This window comes from Chionomys nivalis, chromosome 16 (genome assembly GCF_950005125.1).
Source record: "Chionomys nivalis chromosome 16, mChiNiv1.1, whole genome shotgun sequence".
Taxonomy (NCBI): domain Eukaryota; kingdom Metazoa; phylum Chordata; class Mammalia; order Rodentia; family Cricetidae; genus Chionomys; species Chionomys nivalis.
Window position 1 is genome coordinate 8,022,745 of NC_080101.1, and position 19,839 is coordinate 8,042,583.

General features: G+C 41.1%; 1 protein-coding gene across 1 annotated transcript in view; it reads right to left on the reverse strand.

Annotated features, from left to right (window-relative positions):
• Rab2a (RAB2A, member RAS oncogene family) overlaps window positions 1-19,839 on the reverse strand; it is a 71,047-nt gene that overhangs the window by 2,984 nt on the left and 48,224 nt on the right. The window contains exons 6-7 of the mRNA XM_057790952.1: window positions 17,677-17,788; window positions 191-259 (exon numbers count right to left, since the gene is read on the reverse strand). Of these exons, the coding sequence (XP_057646935.1) occupies window positions 191-259; window positions 17,677-17,788 (181 nt within the window). The remainder of the gene's footprint in view (window positions 1-190; window positions 260-17,676; window positions 17,789-19,839) is intronic.

Below are 19,839 nucleotides of genomic sequence, written 5' to 3' on the forward strand. Positions count from 1 at the left end.
GGTAACATAAGCACCTGCCTACTGTAATGCATGTCCCAGGCTTCTAGCTACAGGATTGCTATAACTAATGTGGCAATGAGTGATCAATGCACCCATTTTAGGAAAATTAAACAAACAAACAAAGGCTTCAATACTAAGTAGAAGTCAACTCAAAATTAATGTTTGGTCAACAATATTTGCATGTACATACCTCATTATTAATGTCAAAGACCCCTTCTTGGATTTTTTCATAAATTTCTTTTGCTGTGTTAATAAATGCCTGAAAAATAAAGTAGAGAAATAGGTCTGTATGATTCAAAATCACAACAGTAAAAGAACATTGTATGAAAACTCTATGGGGACTGAAGAGAAAGCTCATGGGTTTAAGAAGCTTGCTGCTTTTCCAAAAACACTTTTGGTTCCAGAACCCATACTGGGTTGTTCACAACCACTTGTAACTCCAACTCCATGGGATCTGATGCCCTGCATGGGCACCCTGCTCTAACCATGCTGATGATGGTGATGAAGAACTCTATAGGACTAGAGCTGGCTTAGAGGGTAAAAGTACTTGACATAAAAACTTGACAAACTAAGTCTGATTCCTAAAGTGAGAGAACAAACTGCTGGAAATACTTTCCGAACTCTATAGACAAGCGTGTGTGCATGTGCAAGTGTCCGCGCAAACACGCATGTGCGCGCGCGCGCGCACACACACACAATGTTCTTGACACTACATAACATTGGCACACGAAATTATTTCATATCCTTAATACATGGCAAAAACCATGATCATCTTAATATAACAAGATAACACAGCGGTCCTCAGCGTCCCTAACGCTGAGACCTTTAACACAGTGGTTCTCAGCCTCCCTAATGCTAAGGACACTTTAATGCAGTTCTTTGTGTTGTGGTGACCCCTAACTACAAAATTATTTTGTTGCTACTTCATAACTGTAATTCTGCTACTGTTATGAATTGTAATGTAAATATTTGTCATGCATCTCCAAAGGGTCATGATCCCCAACTGCTGATCTAAGACAAGGCACATCTGACAGCATCCTCACTGGTGAAGATTGCAAGTTTTTCCTCTAACCTGAGGGAAGCAAGGATGCATGCCAAACCTCATTTGCATCATTAGCTCTGTTGTTCATAACAGCCAGAATACAAGAACAACATGAGCTTTCACCCACAAGTGAGTGGAAACTAAAACGTGGGCTAGTGAAATGGGGTTGAATTATATGTGTTTTACGCAGCATGTTTTCAAGGGTCCCCCATATTGTAGCCCAAACTTTTGTCCTTTAGATGGCTAAGTGTCTGTTATATCACTAGCCCACGTTTCCAAGTCAACAAGGTATCTTACACGTGCCAGCATGTTTGCACTAGCTGACTTTAGAGGCACTGCTTCTGCCAGACTATAGAGCCTGAACGACAGAGTCAGAGGCAGGCCAGGAGATGGTGCAGCAGGACAGAGTGTTTGTCAGAAAGACTAAGCACCTGAGCTCAGTCCTGGGAATATAGTTCAAAACCCAGATGTGGTGGCCCAGCACTCCAACAGTGAGACCAAAGGGAGGGCGCATCACCTGGGAGCTAATGTATGCAGCACAGTGGCAGAAACTCACACATTCTCTCTCACACATTCTCTCTCAATAAATCTTTAAAAGAAAGAGGAAAAGAAGGCGATTCAGATGGCAAAGGCATACTGTTGGTGTGGAACAGCTCTGCTCTCTCCTACCCAGTTCACTACTATACTATATTCAGGAAATTAGTGTGAGGAACTATTCACAAAATTAAGTCTGTAAACTACTCACAAGTATCCTATGTTTATGTAGACTATTTAAGGTATTTTATGTAAATATTACCAGTGCTACAGAGGGCATACAAATTCTGGTAGGGTCTAAACTATCAGATTTGAGAGAAAAATAGATTAGAGTATTAATCAGTATTCTGCAGGAAGGCATCTTCAAGTGGCATCTGATGAAAATTCATAGGTTTCTTCCTGAACCACCAGTACAGATTTGACGGAAAAGCCGAGAAGCTAAGCGCTCATGGAGAGAACAAATCATAACTCCCCTCTTTTCAACACTGGAAACATTTGACTGCTGAAGTTGCTATCATAGCTTTTGTTTCCCAATTAACAGGACTGATACATTTTCACCTTTAAAAGCCTCACCACTCCCTGGAGTAATCAATCTACTACAGCTCAATTACTGTACCAAGCACACCCCAGTCAGCAAAGGAGATCGGAATGACTGTGGCAGAACACAGAGGTATGAATATGCATAAATTCTAAGTGGCTGTGTGAATCATCACAGAGGGTCATGAGAATTTGCTGCAAAATGAGAAGGATTAATCACTAATGATCCACAGGCACTTAGGACGTCAGCCTGCTTTTCACGTGTGTTCTGGCATTGCAGTGGTGGGAGAAATCGCCTTTCAGTCAACTAAGAACTGATTCGTTTTCTTCAAAACTAATGATATCCCTATCCCTATAAAAAAGTAAAACCTGAACTTTATTTCTAATAGCAAGCCAATTACAATAATGGCCTCAGAAACCTGGCTAACTGAATCAAGAGACAAAGACTCGTGAGGCTGCAACCCCTTCTATAGAGCACTATGCATGTGCATGCCACCAATGCCAGACTGATTACAAGGTCCCATGTATGTAGGGTACCATGTGTGTAAATGCTAACACTGCCAGACAGACTACAAGGCCTTATATATGTAGGGCACCCACGTGATGATGGAAGTTACAAAATAATCCCACACTAGTTCAAAATTACGTATAATAAAGGGTTATTTATTTGGGGAGACTCACAGATCACTGTCCTAGATCACAGTCCTCTGCACGAATGGGGAACAGGAACAGTCTAGCAGCCGGAAGCGAGAGTGAATGCAAGCTTTATAGCAGCATTTATAGTATAAGAGACCACGCCCAAGTGGGCTGCTATCTTAGGGGCTACTGGCTGAAGGAGCGGAAGGTGCTCCCACAGCACCCATGTGTGCATGCTAACGTAATTCCAGACAGACTACAAGGTCCCACTATGAAGGGCACCATGTGTGAGAATGCAGTATTAGTATTGCTAGACTGAACTATGTGGTCCTGCATATGTGTTGTAACTTCATAGAAACAAACAACTCTAACCCTAACCTAGTATACAAAGACTCACTGAGGTTAAGCGAATTGTTGTTTTATCAACTCAATGAGAAATCATTTAAAAACTGACATAAGAAAGCTATGCTATGTAAAATTTATCATTACCATATTAACTTTATTCCCTAAGCAGTATTTACTACCTTATTAAGCACTTTTAAGAACATAGTTGTAACACATATTTGAGATGTATTTTATATCTGGGAGGCATGAAATTAATTTTCTTTGAACTGAAATATATAGATGGTTATGGTTTTTCATTATAATTCAGCCTGTAAATGGAGCAGTCTTTGGATAATGCCACCTTTACTCTGTAATTCTGATTCCACACTGAAGACACTAAAATGTTTTCTACCTTTCTGAGTACAATATAGAGAATACTTTTAGATACTTCAAATAAAAAATATAACATTTACTGTATATTATTAGGCAACTACTAAGTGGTTTTAATGATTCCTTACAATGTGGAATCCAGCATGACAAATGCAGACATCAGCACACCCATTTTAAACTACACAGCTACAGGCTAAAGTGGGAGATTCCCCAAATACAATGAAAATTAAGCCAACACTATTAAGGCTCATTGGTGGTCAGTTAATAGCACTGGGATCACAGATAAAATCTATCCTTTCAATATATAAAAATTTCAGTAATAAGAAATAGACAGTGATTTCATAATAATCTGGCTGGGATTAAAATGGTAATTTTAATGGAGATGGTTCAATTCTCAGAACCTACATGGCAGCTCACAACTGTTTGTAACTTCTAATTCCAGGGAATCCAGTGTCCTCTTCTGTCCTCTGCAGGTATCAGGCACAGACACGGTAAACATATACACATACATGCAAAACACTCATACACTTAAGAATAAATATATGTTGAAAAATTCTAATTTTACTCTTCATTCCACTTCAGTTGTCTTGGGTATTTTCCAAGTGTTGGTTCATATTGTCAATCTGACAAGATTTAAAATTACCCAGGAGACAAACCTCTGGGCAGGCCTGTGAGGGATAATCTGGATCAGGTTAGACTCTGGGCTGGCCTGTGAGGAGTTATGTAGAGTAGTTTAGGCCCTGGGCAGGCTGAGAGGGGTCATCTAGATTAGGTAGCTGAGGTGGGAAGAGCCACCATGACCTGGGCAGCACCATTTTACAGCTATTGTTGTGAACTGGATAGAGGAAAGGACATACAGCTGCAGACTGATTCTCAGTGAGCACCAGGATTGAGCTTATAGAGTGGCAGGGCTGCCTCAAGATTCTGTCCCCTAACACCCCTGCGAGAATGCACTTTCACACTGTGTGCCCGAATAAACCCTTCCTTCCTTAAGTTGCTTTTGTAAGGCAGTTTTTCCTAGCAACACAGGAAGTAACTACAAATATAAACACCGTTTTTGGCTTTGTTCTGTGAGTCAGGGTCCCACTAGGCAGCCTTGCTTGTCTCCTACTCGTGATTCTCTGTCTAGTCTCCTGGGACTACATTCAAATGGCACAGTGCCTGGCTGAACTGTATGTCTCTTTGAGGGAAAATTCGTTTAAGAACTTACTAAGAAGAAAGGGTCAAACAACAAGGAAAAACTGATATTGCTATTGGGCAAAGATTAGCTGAGAAAATGATGACAGATTCACTCTCTGTAAACCAGTGCTCTGCACATACGTGCTTATGAACACAGACAACGTCTTATAGCCAGTGGATTTGGAAATCCGTGGCTCCCGTGCAGAGCACCCGGATTCAGCACTGGAATCTTGAACGTTCTCCATCACCAGTCTTTGACTAATTGCTACAATCAGTCCGTTACATTCATTTTCTTGTCTTCTACTTCAGGCACTAATCTTTCAACCCTTGGCAGCAGTTAGCTGAGTGGTTTGCCTAGAATAAGGCAAATGTTCAAGGATTGTACAGCCAGCACAAATTAAACATATAAACCACAGAACATGATGGATGCAGGGGTGTGGTGTGGCAGTTGGGAAGAAGCATGCCTAGCGTACACACTACCCTGGGTCTGATCCTCAGCACCACATACACTGGGTACGGTGGTCCCTTTAATCCCAGCACACTGGTGGTGGAGGCAGGGGGATTAGGAGCGGAAAGCCATCCTTGGCTTTAGAGCCACTATAAATGAGGCCTAGGGTCAGGTACAAGCTCAGCTAACACACAAGCTGAGCACTGCACACATCACTGACAAGGGCATCTGGTAAGTGTCGAGCACAAGATACAAACAAGAAAGGACATAGTTTCTGATGGTTGGGAGAATCTGAGCACAAGAGCTCACAGTTTAGGCCAAAGCAGTTAAGAAAAGGGGCTTCCTGCATTAACTGACAGAAGCTGAGTGTTGGGTGGCAATGGGTCCTAGCAGACAACATGCAAAACATTCTGAGAGCTGACTGGAGAGAGGCAGGGACGTACAGCATATTTTTATTATGGCTTTACAGCTTTTAAGTTAAAACACTGAAAATAAAGTGTCTTCAGCAGACTAACATTGATTTCCTGTGTACCATACTGCCACCTGGTGGCAGGACAGAAATGACATCATCTGCTAAGTCTGACTTCAGAAAAACTCTTCAAGTACCCTGAGCAAATGCTAGAGAACAAGGTGTACTGCAAGCAAATGACCTGTAGTGTTCCCTTTGAGCTGGGAAACATGATGTAACCAAAACTGTTGTTTAATTTTCTTCTCAAATGCTAAAAGCAACTACATGTATCAAATTGCCTGTGCTAATAACCAATAATTATGAAGTGCTTACTATGGGTCACTACACTGAGTATTTTATATTGTATAATATATTTAGCTTTATATTGTTTCCTAAAAGAAATTCAAGTTATGTCTAGAAAAATTTAAAATTTAAATTTCTTTGAAGAAAGCTTATGGATTTGGGATGTAATTACGCCTCTGAAACTAGTATACCACGGACAGCAGAACCAGGCTCTTCTGGTTCAAACTTCAGCACCATCCCTCACTAGTGTGTGGCTTGAGATGCACTGCTCTACAGAAGAAACCCTGCAAGTACTGCAGAGTAAGTGAGTGGTGGGCAATGCTCTTCAGCCAATTAAATACCTTGATTAACTACAACAAACATTAAAAAGTGAATTAGCTGCAAATCATGCATAATGTGAGCCCTAAAGGGTAAGACACACTGAGACAGGACAAACAGACATTGACAGGGTAGTCCTATAAAAACACCGGGCAAATTTTACTATTATGAAGCTTAAATAGAGACCTCCTATGAATTCTGTAACTTCATCTGGATCCTGTATAATTTACTCCAAGAGGACTCAGAACACCGTGGCTTTCAAACCCTAGCAAAGGCAGTGCTGCTGGGGCCACTCTGGGATGAGGTAGAGGACGGACAACCACTGGAGGCTAGAGCCAACCCGCCTTAGCTTCTTCTGGCTTCCTGCTCTTTCCACAGTGGCCACAGTACTCTACATTCCAAGCAGCAGTGGAAAGGATCTTTTCTTCACTAGCATTTGCTCCATCTGTGTCATGAAGATCAAGACAGAGCACGTAAGTCAAGGTGCTCCTTTCCACAACTCTAAGGGTTTCCCTGTTTTTCTAATTTCTAATTTTCTAGGTAAAATGAATATATGGGAGAAAAAGAACTAACAAGTAGTAAAAAGACTAAGAAGAAAACTGGGCAGTGGTGGCACTTGGGAGGCAGAGGCAGGTGGATCTCTAAGTTCGAGGTCAGCCTGTCTACAGAGTGAGTTCTAGGACAGCTAGGACTACACAGGGAAACCCTGTCTCAAAAAACGGAGGAGAGAAGAAGAAGAAAAATTAAAACTTCTCGGAGACTCCCAACCCTCCCCAGCTGAAGTGCCTAATCCTAAGAAAGCCAAAGGCAACACACACTGGTGATGTGGGGAGGAGAAGCCTTACCTACCGCTGGCGGGCAGGGGAACTAGACGGCTCCTGTGAAACTATTATTGGAGGTTTCTCAATACGCTAAAAACAACAAAGATGTGACCCAGGCAAAGGACTCCTGGGCACATCGCAAGGTCAGATGTACTTACTTACTCGTATGAACGCTTTGCCTACATGTATGATGTGCACCACATGCCTGCCTGGTGTCCAGAGAGCTCAGGAAAGGGCATCAGATTGCCTGCTGCTAGATCACAAATCACTTAGGCCAGCATGTGGGTGTTGGAAATAGAATCCAAGACATCTCTCTGCAAGAGCATAAGTGTTCTTAGTCACTGAGCCATTTCCCTGGCCTCCAAAGAATGTTCAAGTTCTACCAGAGACACCTGCACACCAGTGTTTATGCCGCACTGTTCACAACAGCCAGGTAATGGACCGCCTTAGATGTCCACCAACAGAAGAATAAATGAAGAAAATCTGATAAACAAATGAAGTTTTACTCAACTATAAAGAAAAATAAAATCATGACATCTGCAGGATACAAATGCTGCTTATATAAAATATTTGAATGCTCATATATTTCACCAGGAGGTAGAACTCTTCGACAGGATTAGAATAAGTAAGGTATGTCCTTGCTGGAGGAAATGTGTTATCGGGGGTGGGCTTTGAGGTTTCAAAACCCCATTATCAGGCCCAATCTCTCTCTCCTGCTGCCTGCAGATCAGAAACCAGAACTCTCAGCTACTTCTCCAACACTATGTCTGCCTGCCATGTTCCCCACCATGACGACAATGGACTAAGCCTCTGAAACTGTAAGCTAGGCCCCAATTAAATGCTTTCCTTTTAGGAGAGCCTTGGTCATGGTGTCTCTTCACAGCACTAGAACAGTGACTAAGACAGACTGTAAACCTTCGTCTTTTTATAGCCAATGCACTTCCTCCCATGCAACACCCTCCTGGGCTCTGGTAGTGACTCATCTGTTCTAGGGACTCTAATTTCATCACCTCAAGGGAAGAGGGCAGGAGGAATCACAGTGTACTAGGCTTGGTGTTTGACTTCAGTGAGCTCAGGTGCCCGGAGGTTCATCCAGTATTTTCATATATCAACAGTTTTTCCCATTTTATTTTTTAGTAAGGAAGTTTTCTTAGACCCAAAGGTACCAGGTTATTTCTACCTTGGGACTATTATGAATAAAGCTGTTATGAATACCAATCTCTGGTTTTCTGTGTAGATACTTTCTCCTGAGTAAGTGCCCAGGGGTATGACTGTTAGGTTGCTTGGTAACTCCATACTAATGTAGACTGCTACAATGTTTTCTAGGGTGGCCATGTCACTCAGTCCCACCAGCCACGTGTGAGTCATGCAGAGTCTCCGTTCGTTCCCCACCGGCATTTGGGGCTGTCACTCTCTCACTTGGGCTATTGGTAGGTGTAGTGCTATCTCCTCGAGGACAAGGTCTCATTATGGAGCATTATCAGACCAGGAACTCACTCTGTAGACCAGGTTGGCCTTGATTCAGAGATCCGCCTGCTTCTGCTTCCTGAGTGCTGGAACAAGGGTGTGAGCCACCACCATCCAGCTGAGATTTTAATTTTCATAGTGTAGATTATATAATCTTTTATCACGTCTGGGCTTAAAGAGTGCTTTCTCTTGGTGTACAGAGCTGATTTTTTTTTATCTCCTTAAGAATCTTTTACAGATAGCAAGTTCTGGATGGTCAATTTATTAATTTTTCCTTTTAAGAATTATTCCTATGAGAGTGAGATTATTCCTTTGGAGGCAAGTATGCCTAGGTACCAAGTGTCCTGCCTTTCTCTGTTTATCTTTTGATACAGCTGAAGATTTTATACTTGATTTACTGTCCGCTCCCAGGACTTGCCTTCAGCCTCAGCAGTGCCCTTTGTTATAGGAGGTCTCATCACTGATGTGCCCTGCGCCTTTGTTAAGTCAGCTGAATCTGTGAGATTTCTAAGCTGCAGAGGTTTAGTCCATTGTAACCATGGTGGAGAACATGAGGGTACACTGGCAGACATGGTGTCAGAGAGTACTGAGTGCTACACCCAGATCTGCAGGCAGCAGGAAGATAGATACTGGGCCTGGTGTGAGAGCCTGAAACCTCAAAGTCTACCTCCAGAGACGCGAGTCCTCCAAAAAGGCCACACCTACTCCAACAAGGCCATGAGTCCTAATTCTTTCAAATAATGTCACTCCCTATGAGATTACAGGGGCCATTTTCTTTTTTTTCTTTTATATTGTTTTTATTGAGCTATATATTTTTATCTGCTGCCCTTTCTTCCTCCCTCCTCTTCTGCCCTCTCCCATGATCCCCACGCTCCCAATTTACTCAAGAGATTCTGTCTTTTTCTACTTCTACGGGGGGGGGGGGGGTGAGGGCATTTTCATTCAAACAACCACAGTTATCACTAAGAAGCTAAATATTTCCAACAAGGATCACACTATGTTTCTCCATCTATTTAGATCTTTTACTTTTTTAGTTTTTGAGGTTTTACACACACACACATTTAGTTTTGTGTGTTTGGTAATATGCACATATGGGTACATGTGAGTGTAGGTGTCATCACCCTCAGCTGCTTTTCCACCTTAGTTTTTAAGCTTTTTTCTTTTCTTCCTCTTCTCCCCCTCCCCTCCCCTCCCTTTCTCTCCCCCCCTCCTTTCTTTTTGAGATGGGATTTCTCTACGAAGCCCTGGCTGTCCTGGTGTTGGCTATGTAAACCAGACTGGCGTGAAACTCAGAGATCCTCCTGCCTCTGCCTCCCACGTGCTGGGAGTTAAGGTGTGTGCCACCATGCCCAGCTCCATCTTATTTTTTTTGAGACAGTATCTCTCACTGAGCCCAGTGCTCAATGATTTGGCTAGATTAGCTGGCTCCTGGGATCTGCCTCTTTTTATGCCCTCTCCAGCCCCCAAAACTGGGGTTGCAGGCATGTTTGACAGTGTCTGACTTTTCTATAGGTCACACTATTCACACTCAGGCCTTCTGTTTGCCAAGTCAAGGCACTTTACCCACTGAGCCATATGCCAAACCTGCTATACAGACTTTCAGGTTTACATCTTTGTGTAACTATAGGCAGTACTTCAATTTAAAGTTCATGTTTCCATTGCTAGTATTTAAGAGAAATATAATTGATTTTTGTGTTTATCGTGAATCCGCCAACCCTGCTAAACTACCTTAATAATTCTAGACTTTTACCTTGCAACTTTCTGGAGATTTTCCCACTGATGTAATACAGTTTTATTTGTTCTGTTCTGAGCTGCACATCTTCATTTTTTTCTAATAATAGTGTGCAGGCTAGGCCTTCCGTCAACATGTTCAGTAGAGCAGAAACAAGTATTTTTTTCCCGTTTCTGAACTAAGGGGCATGACATTCGGTTTTTTTTTTGTAATGAAGGATACCATCAGCTTTAGTTGTATGTGATGTGTGTGTGTACGCACTCTTTAATGATTTGAAGAGATTCTCTTCAATATTATTTTCTGAGATTCCCTCCCCCTGCAAAAAAAAAAAGGGAAAAAAAAGAAAAAAGAAAGAAAAGAAAAAAATAAAATGCATGGGTGAGTGATTAGTTTTATCAAATGCTTTCTCTGCATCAATTGCTATGATCAGGTTATATGATTCAATTTTGGATGCCGAGCAAGCACCAATTGTTTTAGAGAAATTCATTTGGCCATGATCGTATACATTTTATAAATATGCACATACATGTATACACACTGAAATTCTACTTGCTGGAATTCTGTTGAGGACTTTTGTCTATGTCTGTAGAAAGTATTAGTCTGTATTTTTCCTTTACTTGTATTGTCTTTGGTTTGGTGTAAGAGCAATGTTATTTTCATAAAATAAAAAGCAAAGTTTTACTTTCTGCTTTCTGGAAGACAGTCTAGAACTGGTATTTCTTTCTTTCTTTAAACATTTAGAATTCTCCAAACAAAACAAAGCAATCTGGCCATACAGATTTCTTCTGAGGAAGTCTTTTTTGTTTGTCGATACAGGGTCTCTCCCTGGCTGTCCTAGAACTCACTATATAGACAGGGACTTCAAACTCACATAGTTCCACCTGCTTCTGTCTCCTAAGTACTGGGATTAAAGGTGTGGGTCACCACACTTGGCTCCGAGGAAGCTTTTAAATTATGAATTCAATGTCCTTAACAGTTTAAAGGACTACTCAAATTAGTTACTTCAAGAGCTTCTGCAGTGCTGAGCACATGAAGTTCCTGGATTCTGGTGGCGGTTTCTACCTTTCCCTAGACTTTGAGCTATACACTTCTGCATCTACCGCACCGGTTTCCCTAACAAATAATTCCACGTTTTTGTTAAGTTAATCATAGTGAAAAATATGCAGTCAAGAAACTGTAGCTGTGGCAAGGACTACCCACAGTTCAACAATTCCTGCTAGCACTCACCCCAGCACAGCTCTGTATCCCACAAGGGAGTCAGAAGTCTGTACTGGCTCAGTGGTTCCTACGTTCTGGGTTTCCCAAGACCATATTTAAACCTCTCAATGTCACCAAACTACTGTGGGATATTTAAGTTCTGTTAGATATGATCACAAGGCTGAGGATACAAGGACTGAAGAGAGGAACAGGATAGAGAGGAACTGGTTCTTAATGATGCTGCTGGGCTGCTGAATCGTGGCCAGGAACCACTCTATCTGAATTTACAGGAATGGGTGGGTTGAGATGGTTTGCTTAAAGAGAAACTGGTTCACTTCATCTGTGTTGTCATCTCTATGTGGTATGACTATTTACAGCACTCTTTTATCTTTTGTACCTCAAGATCTACAGTAAGCCAGTCTTCTGTTTGTTACAAATGCTGGTAGCTTTGTGTCTCCTGGACAGTCTTGCCAGAAGCTTGTTAATTTTATTGATGCTTTAAAAAAATCCAGCTGTTTGCTTCACTGATTTTTGTTTTCAATAAGATTTTGTTTCTCCCTCCCCTTCATATAAGATTATACTACACACCTGAGACTGGCCTTGAAATGATTATCCTCCTGCCTCAGTTAGGGAGGCATTTGCCTACTTTTGTATCTTTATTTTCTTTCTCTCTTATCTTGCACTGAGCTCTTAAGGATCAAGCTTTGAGACCTTTCCTCCTTATGTGTGCATTTATGGTACACATCATCTCCTACAGGGCTGCTTCAACAGTTTGCCCCAAATTACCACACTACAGTTGTATTCACATTTAGTTCATTATGTTTTTGTATTTGGAGAGCTCCTCTTTGCTCTTTGACTCATAGATTAGAGCCATACTTCATTCATTTACAAGTGTTTCCAGCTATGTGCTTTTGAGTTCTAGTTAAATTCTACTGTGATTAGAAATTATATTACATGGCTTTAGTACTTTAAATTCTATTTTTTATTTTATGACCTAGTATTTTGTCTACAGTCTGAAGGCCCTGTAAGGAGCTTATATTTTCTAACATTAACATGAACATGACTAGCTCTCCTTTCAGTTGTACCGTTTCTGTTTTAGGTATCTTAAGCTATGCCTGGTAAATATAGAAACGTCTATGTCTTCCTGATGAGCTGACTTATTATGGAGTATATCCCCCTTTGTCTCTGGCAAATATTATTTTTTGATCTTATCTTTACTTCATCTGTTACTAATATAGCCACTTCCACTTCCTTTCCTTCCTCCCCAAGCCCCCAAGACAGGGTTTCTCTGTGTAGCCATGGTTGTCCTGGAACTCACTCTGTAAACCAGGTTGGTCTGGAACTCACAGAGATCTGACTGCCTGTGCCTCCCTGTGCTGGGATTAAAGGTGTGTGTCACCACTGCTCAGCTTCCACTTTCTGTTATTAATTTCTAAATATAATTTTCTCAATTACTTCAGTTTCAGTCTCCCTATAATGTTATATCTGAAGTTTCTTGTAGATGCTTTGTAGCTGAAATATATTTCTTAATTCTCTCCGCTTATCTCTCTTTTGATTAAGTTTTCTATTACATATTATTGACATATAAAGTCCAAATCTATCACCTGCCCCCGACCCCTTCTCTCCTTTCCATGTTTCCTGTGTGTATGTGTTTAACCAGGGCTCATTACATTAGGCAAGAAATTCTACCATTATGCCAGTTCTCTGAAAACCCTTTATTTTGAAATAGTGCCTCCCCTAAATTATCCGAATTGACTGTGATCATCTTGTGTTAGCCTCCCAAGAAGCTGGGATTATAGGAATGCATGACCACATCCAACTTCCCTGCTTCCTTTTGATTTAAACATTTGTTAGACTTAAATTTGATTTATATATTGTTTCTGGTGTCTCTTTATAAAATCTTTCAAGTACAGCACAAGGTATTATACCATACAAACATAATTAACCATTATCTACTAGGGCCTTTGTTTTACCAAACCTAGTAAAGTTTAGAGACCTTACTTTCTATAATGTCCCTTCATTATCTATGGGCTAAGAGTTGTTTTTTTTTTTTGGGGGGGGGATTTCGAGACAGGGTTTCTCGTAGCTTTTGGTTCCTGTCCTGGAACTAGCTCTTGTAGACCAGGCTGGCCTCGAACTCACAGAGATCCGCCTGCCTCTGCCTCCTGAGTGCTAGGATTAAAGGCGTGTGCCACCACCACTCGGCAGGCTAAGAGATTTCTACTTGCCTACACTGATAACTACACTGAGCAGGCAGGGTTGCTTCAACCATCAGACACACTTTATAACACTCAACAGTGTGTCATATTCAGCTTTATTTTTTACTATGTTTTTCTTTCATTACAATGCTCTGAGATAGTTTTTCTTTTATCGTTTCATTTTCTATAGACATTCTTCTACAGTAGATCTGCAGTTGACAAACTTATTTATCTGACAATGCCTTGATTTTTATTTCATTCCTAAAAGTCATTTGTGGTAGGTAAAGTATTCTAGGTTAACAATTCTTTTTATTTAGTTCTTCAAAAATATGTCACTTTCTTTTGGTTCCCAGGAGTTCTTCTGAAAAAAATCTTATGTATATGAGTGTTCTGCCTGCATGTACACATGTGGACCACATATGTGCAATACTCATAGAGGCCAGATAAGGGAGTGGGAACCCCCTGGAACTGGAGTCACAGATGGTCGTGAGCTGCCACATAAGTGACAGGAACTGAACCCTAGTCCTCTGCAAGAGCGGCAAGTGGTCAGAACCTTGGAGGGCTTCTGATGAGAAATCTGCCTCTGAACTGTTGTGTCCCATACTCCAAACAACCTGCCATATTGTCTCTCATTGTTTTAAAGTTTTCTTTTTCTTTTACTTTCAAGACATTTGACAATTCAGAGCTTTCTTTGATAGGGATTTATTTGGTGTTATTCTGTTTGGGTCGGCTTGGCTTGATTCTGTATGTTCCTGGCCCCTACAGTGTTTTTTTGTTTTGTTTTGTTTTTTGAGTATCTTTTCAGAGACACATTCTTTTCCTTCTTCTTTTAGGACTAGTGATACATGACTACTTTTGTTATAATCCCACATGTCTATTTGGTACTATTCATCTTTACCCTCAGCCTATTCTTTTCCTGCAGTTTCGAAGCCTCTTTAGAACTTATTTTTTGGGATGCCAGGGTTCAAAGCCATGCGAGGTGAATGCTATATACTACGAAGCCACATCTCTGGTCTATCTCTGAAGTTTAAACTGGATACTTTATATTGTTTAAAAAAGATTTGTTTCTATGTTATGTATAGGTGCTTTGCCTATTGTAAGCCTATATGCAACATGCATGCACTATGTACAAAGGCCAGAAGAGGGCAGCACATTCTCTGGAAATGGAGTTAAAAGAAGGTTGTTAGCTGCTACATGGATGCTGGGGATGGAATTCAAGTCTTCTAGAAGAGCAGCGAGTTCTTGTCACCCCTGAGCCACCTCCCCAGCACGAGCTTCTGTTGTTTAATCATGCCATTGCTATTTCTTTTCTTAATCACACCCCTATCAGACTTACTAATTTCAATTACTATACTCTTAGGTTCTAAAACTGTTTAGTTTTCGGTGGTCATATCTCAGGCTTACTTATGGAAGCAGCATGTACCCTGGCTTCATGCAGGCAGCAGTCCTGGGTGACACCAGTCCTCTATCCACGTACAGAGTCTTCAAGTGACTAAGACTGAGCAGGAACCAAGAATGCTGGTAATTCGTGCTTCTCAGGTGTGGGTGGGTGATGCAGGCATGCTGACTGAGCTTATGACTGATAACCTGGGGAGTCTAAGAGCTTTAGCACCCCCGTGGGCTTTATGAGACACACATCTTATGCCCTTGTTGGCCTGTACCTCCGTTAGCTATTCTTCCTTACACTCTTGGCGTATGCATATTCCTCAGGAACTCAGGGTCCACCTCAGTAATTCTATCTTTTCCACCTCAGTGGTCTTTTGCTTTTGTTTCAGGCAGGGTGTTACTCTGTATCCTATGCTAGCTTGGAACTCACTCACCAGTTCACACTGGCGATCACAGAAACTCTATTTCAGTCTGCCGAGCACTGCAATCACAGGTGTAAACCACCACACCCAACCTCTCTTGCTCATCTAGCATAAGACCTTCCTGGTCTAGGTATACAGAGAACCTTCTACTAGAACCTAGGCATTTGAGGACTATGTTGTGAGACTTGGGACTACATTTAGGCTTCTACTTTGGTGGGCTTCCTCTGACACTGCTCTAAGTGGGAAATGGTGGTACCATGTCTTCACTGTTAGTAATGCTAGGAAAATCTCAGTCTAGTGCAGGTGGATACGGCACCTCTTTTTTTCTGTAACATAGATATCTGGGTAGTGAATTTTGTCCCCCCCAAAGATCTATTTACTTATGTACTTTATGTATATGGTGTTTTGATGCATGTACAATTGCACACCAGAAGAAGCATCAGATCCCATGGTTACAGATGGTTGTGACCTGCCATGTAGGTCCTGGGAATTGAATTCAGCACTTGGAAAAGCAGCCAGTGCTCTCCATTTCTCTGGCCTCCTCTTGTTTGTTTTTGAAATAGGGACTCACTATGTAGCAGACTGGCCTGATGAACTGGTATTACAAGTGGATGTCACCACTGACTTCTCTCCCTCCCTCTTCCTTTCTTTCCTAGCAGTACTGGGGATCTAGCCCAGGCCCTGTGCAAATCAGACAAGCACTTTATCATGCCCTAGCCTAGAACAGCACCCTACGGCCCACAAACCCCTAAGAACTCTCTGTTGCATCAAGGTGCCCCTTTCCTGGGACTCTGGCTTCTTTTTCAGTTGCACTTGGCAGCAGGAAAGATTAAGCTGGTCTATCTTCTCAGTAGCTGAAGTTAGACACGAGGTCAGTCTCAGACTCAGGCAATTCTGAGTCAGGCTTCGAGTGCTGGGATTACAGGCATTAGTCACTATGCCCCAATAGAGTCCACATTTTTAGATCACAATATAGTCACCATCTTAAAGTACTTCATCATAGTATGCTTAGCTTTTGGAAGGCAAATTAGTTTTCATTGTTAAGGAAAATGTCATTCTTATAAGTAAGGCAAATTCTTGCTCAGATAAAATTTAAACAATTAGTCTATAAATCATATAGATTTTTTTGTGCTGCTCATCTACTCCAGGAACACAGCATTTATTTAAATTCTCAACCAACAGGACAACAGCAATTTACTACAATGGACATTGTTTGTTAATTAAGAAAAAAGTACACAAAGACATTAGAGACAGAATTAGAAGTCTAAACTTTTCGCATAAATCAAAGCCTTGTTATGTGACCTCATGGTGTGATTCTTCATTAATGCAGATATGCTTCAGATATCTTGAAATCCTACCCCACCAAAGACTCGCCTTTATGATTTCAAATACAATACCACTTGAAAGGGATAGCTTCAGATATATGTGTGTATTTCTACTGGAAGACACAGAAAAGGGTGGAAGAGATTTCTCACCAGTGTTCTGTGTGAAGGGAAGAAGTATGTTACCAAGCTGTAAACACTGTCCCTAACAAGCACCTGGAGGAAACACATTTAGAATCATCACAGGGTATCTCACCAAGTATAAATAAGTGTATCTTACCAAGGAAGATGTCTTCATTGAATAAACCAGTGCCACAGAATTACTATAGTTAATTTCTGAATTCAAGGCTTAATCAGAAGAGCACCAATTATTAATATTTACTACTGAGATACTATGTTTAAAGTGCTATGCTAGCTGATGCACAGACCCTTCCCTTGGCTATACTTAAAACAATGAGCTTTTCCAGACACTGTTTTCCTGGGTCTCTTTCATTTTTATAATTTTTTTACACAGGAGGCAGAACTTCAGCATTACTTCAAGTAAACTTCTTTCTTAGTCTCAAATTTCCTCTTTTGATAAAATACAGACTATAGTAATTCTGTTCGTCTATGTATAGATGTATATCCAAATGATATAGCATAAAAATGTGTCCAGAAAACTAACAGTTCAGACTGATTAGCTCAATAAAAAATATGAGGTAATGTAATTTTCACCCATTAAAGACAGCAGGATTCTCACACAGTGCTCAGAGATATTCTGGCACATGCAGGCTACAGGGCTTCAGAAGACAATGCAAGAGCCGGGCAGAAAATACACATCATAAAGAATTTCAAAGAAAACCAATTGTTCTATTTTATTATTTTCAACAACTACTAGAAACTTAAGCTCACAAAATAAAGACCAGTAAATGCAATGTTGAGGATTATGGAATACAAAGCCTGCAGGCAAATGGAGGCCCCTCACTTACTTACCTCTTCTACATTGGAAGCAGTCTTGGCAGAAGTTTCCATGAAGATAAGTCCATGCTCTCGTGCAAAAGCTTCACCTTCTTCTTTTTTCACTTCTCTCCTGGATTCTAAGTCACTGAACACAGGAGAGAAGGAGTCAGATTAGTAACTAACCCAGTGCAAAGAGGAATCAGTCAGCAGAAAATGCATCATGGGACTTGACAGTGACCACTTCGTCAACAACTGCACGCATACATAAAAAGCTCATAATTAGCTGCATTATTCATGATGTTGTGAAGGTCAAAGTGCTTGAAGCACACTGCCTACTTTCAAGTGACTGAATTCCGGCAGAAAAGTATTCCAAGTCAGAGTTCCAGAGCATTAATGCTGAGCGCAGGAGTGGGAAAGCAGCGAGAGGACAGTGCTCCATTCTCAATGCAGTGGTTACCAGAGCAGAAGGTCACGTGGCTAAGAGTAAGTTTCAACAAGAAAGGCTAACCTAATCTCCTCATCCACCAGCCACAGTGTCGCAGTTTCTAATGGAACCAAAACATCTGCCATTCAATTTCCCCCATTTATAGGACACTTTGTAAAAGCAAAAGTGTTAAAGAAATATGAATTAGATTATTTATCTTGGTTTAATTCTCACAGCAAAATCACTGGGAGATGGGTAGGGACAGAAAGAGATCTAAGCTATGAGGCTGGTGTCTTCTTGCAGGTTTTTTTTAATATGTAAAGGAAGGAAGTTTGTTTTTTTTTTTATTTTTTTTATTTTTCGAGACAGGGTTTCTCCATGGCTTTTGGTTCCTGTCCTGGAACTACCTCTTCTAGACCAGGCTGGCCTCGAACTCACAGAGATCCGCCTGCCTCTGCCTCCCGAGTGCTGGGATTAAAGGTGTGCGCCACCACCGCCCGGCAGGAAGGAGTTTCTTTAAGCATAGTTTATCATAAAAGTTCAAAACTGTTACTAGCACTGTCTATGTAAATGCATGCACATGGTTAGCTGGTTACCTGCACTGTCTATGTAAACGCATGCACGTGGTTAGCTGGTTGACCTGCTTTACGGCCTTTCACTCAGCATAATTATTCTGAGTATATATCAATAGTTCATTCCTCTTTATTAATGAGTTACATTCCTGGTTTTACTTCTGGGCTACCTCACAGTGACTAGTTTTTTTGTTTGTTTTGCTAACAGCTTCTGCCACAGTGTAGTTAAGAGCTACTGCATTGCTGTAGACCCAAAGAGAGAGCACCAAGCAATCTAATGGAACTTTTTCTCACTTGAATTGGATTTTCAGTCAGGCATTTTCTCATAATAACAATAAGAGATGACTAAAGTACTAATGTGATTTATAGGAGCCTTGCTATAACCCTTGCTGGGCAGGGTGGCACATACCTACAGTCCCGCATTAGGGAAACTGGCAGAGGCTCACTGAAGTTCAAGGATAGCATGTTGTCTATAGAGTAAGTTCTAGCCCAACTATAGAGACTTTGTGAAAAAACAAAACAAAAACAAACAACCAGACAACAGCCCATTCAACAACACATAACAACAAAAATCTTAAAATCTCTATTAGTAAGACCAGTAGATCTTCCATTTTGTTGGAACTATGTCAAAGTTGCTATGGTTAGATTATATTTTCACATTAAAAAAAATTCTAAAAACAGATTGTAACTAAACCCCTTAAAAATCACAAAATTTTGGTTGTGGTTAGAATAACTTCTAAGACAAATGTTGAGTATGGTGGCTCATGCTTGTGTTCCCAGCATCTGCAGGGTGGAGAGAGGAGAGTAGGAGTCATTCTTGGCTACAGAGTGAGTGTGAAGCCTTCTTGAGTGTGGTGGTTTGAAAGAAAATGGCTCCCAAAGGGAGCGGTACTATTAAGAGATGTGGGCTTTGTTGGAATATGTATGGCTTTGTTAGAGGAAGTGTGTTACTGTGGAAGTGGGCTTTGAGGTCTCATATATGCTTAAGATACCGCCCAGTGTGACCTACCACTTCCTCAGCACCTTCTCCAGCACAACGTCTGCCTGCACACTGCAGCCTTTGAGCAGACATGCTTCCCGCCGTAATGATAATGGATTGAACCTCTGAAACCCTAAACTGCTACCTGAATTAAATGTTTTCCTTATAAGAGTTGCTGTGGTCATGGTGTTTCTTCACAACAATAGAAACCCTAATAACTA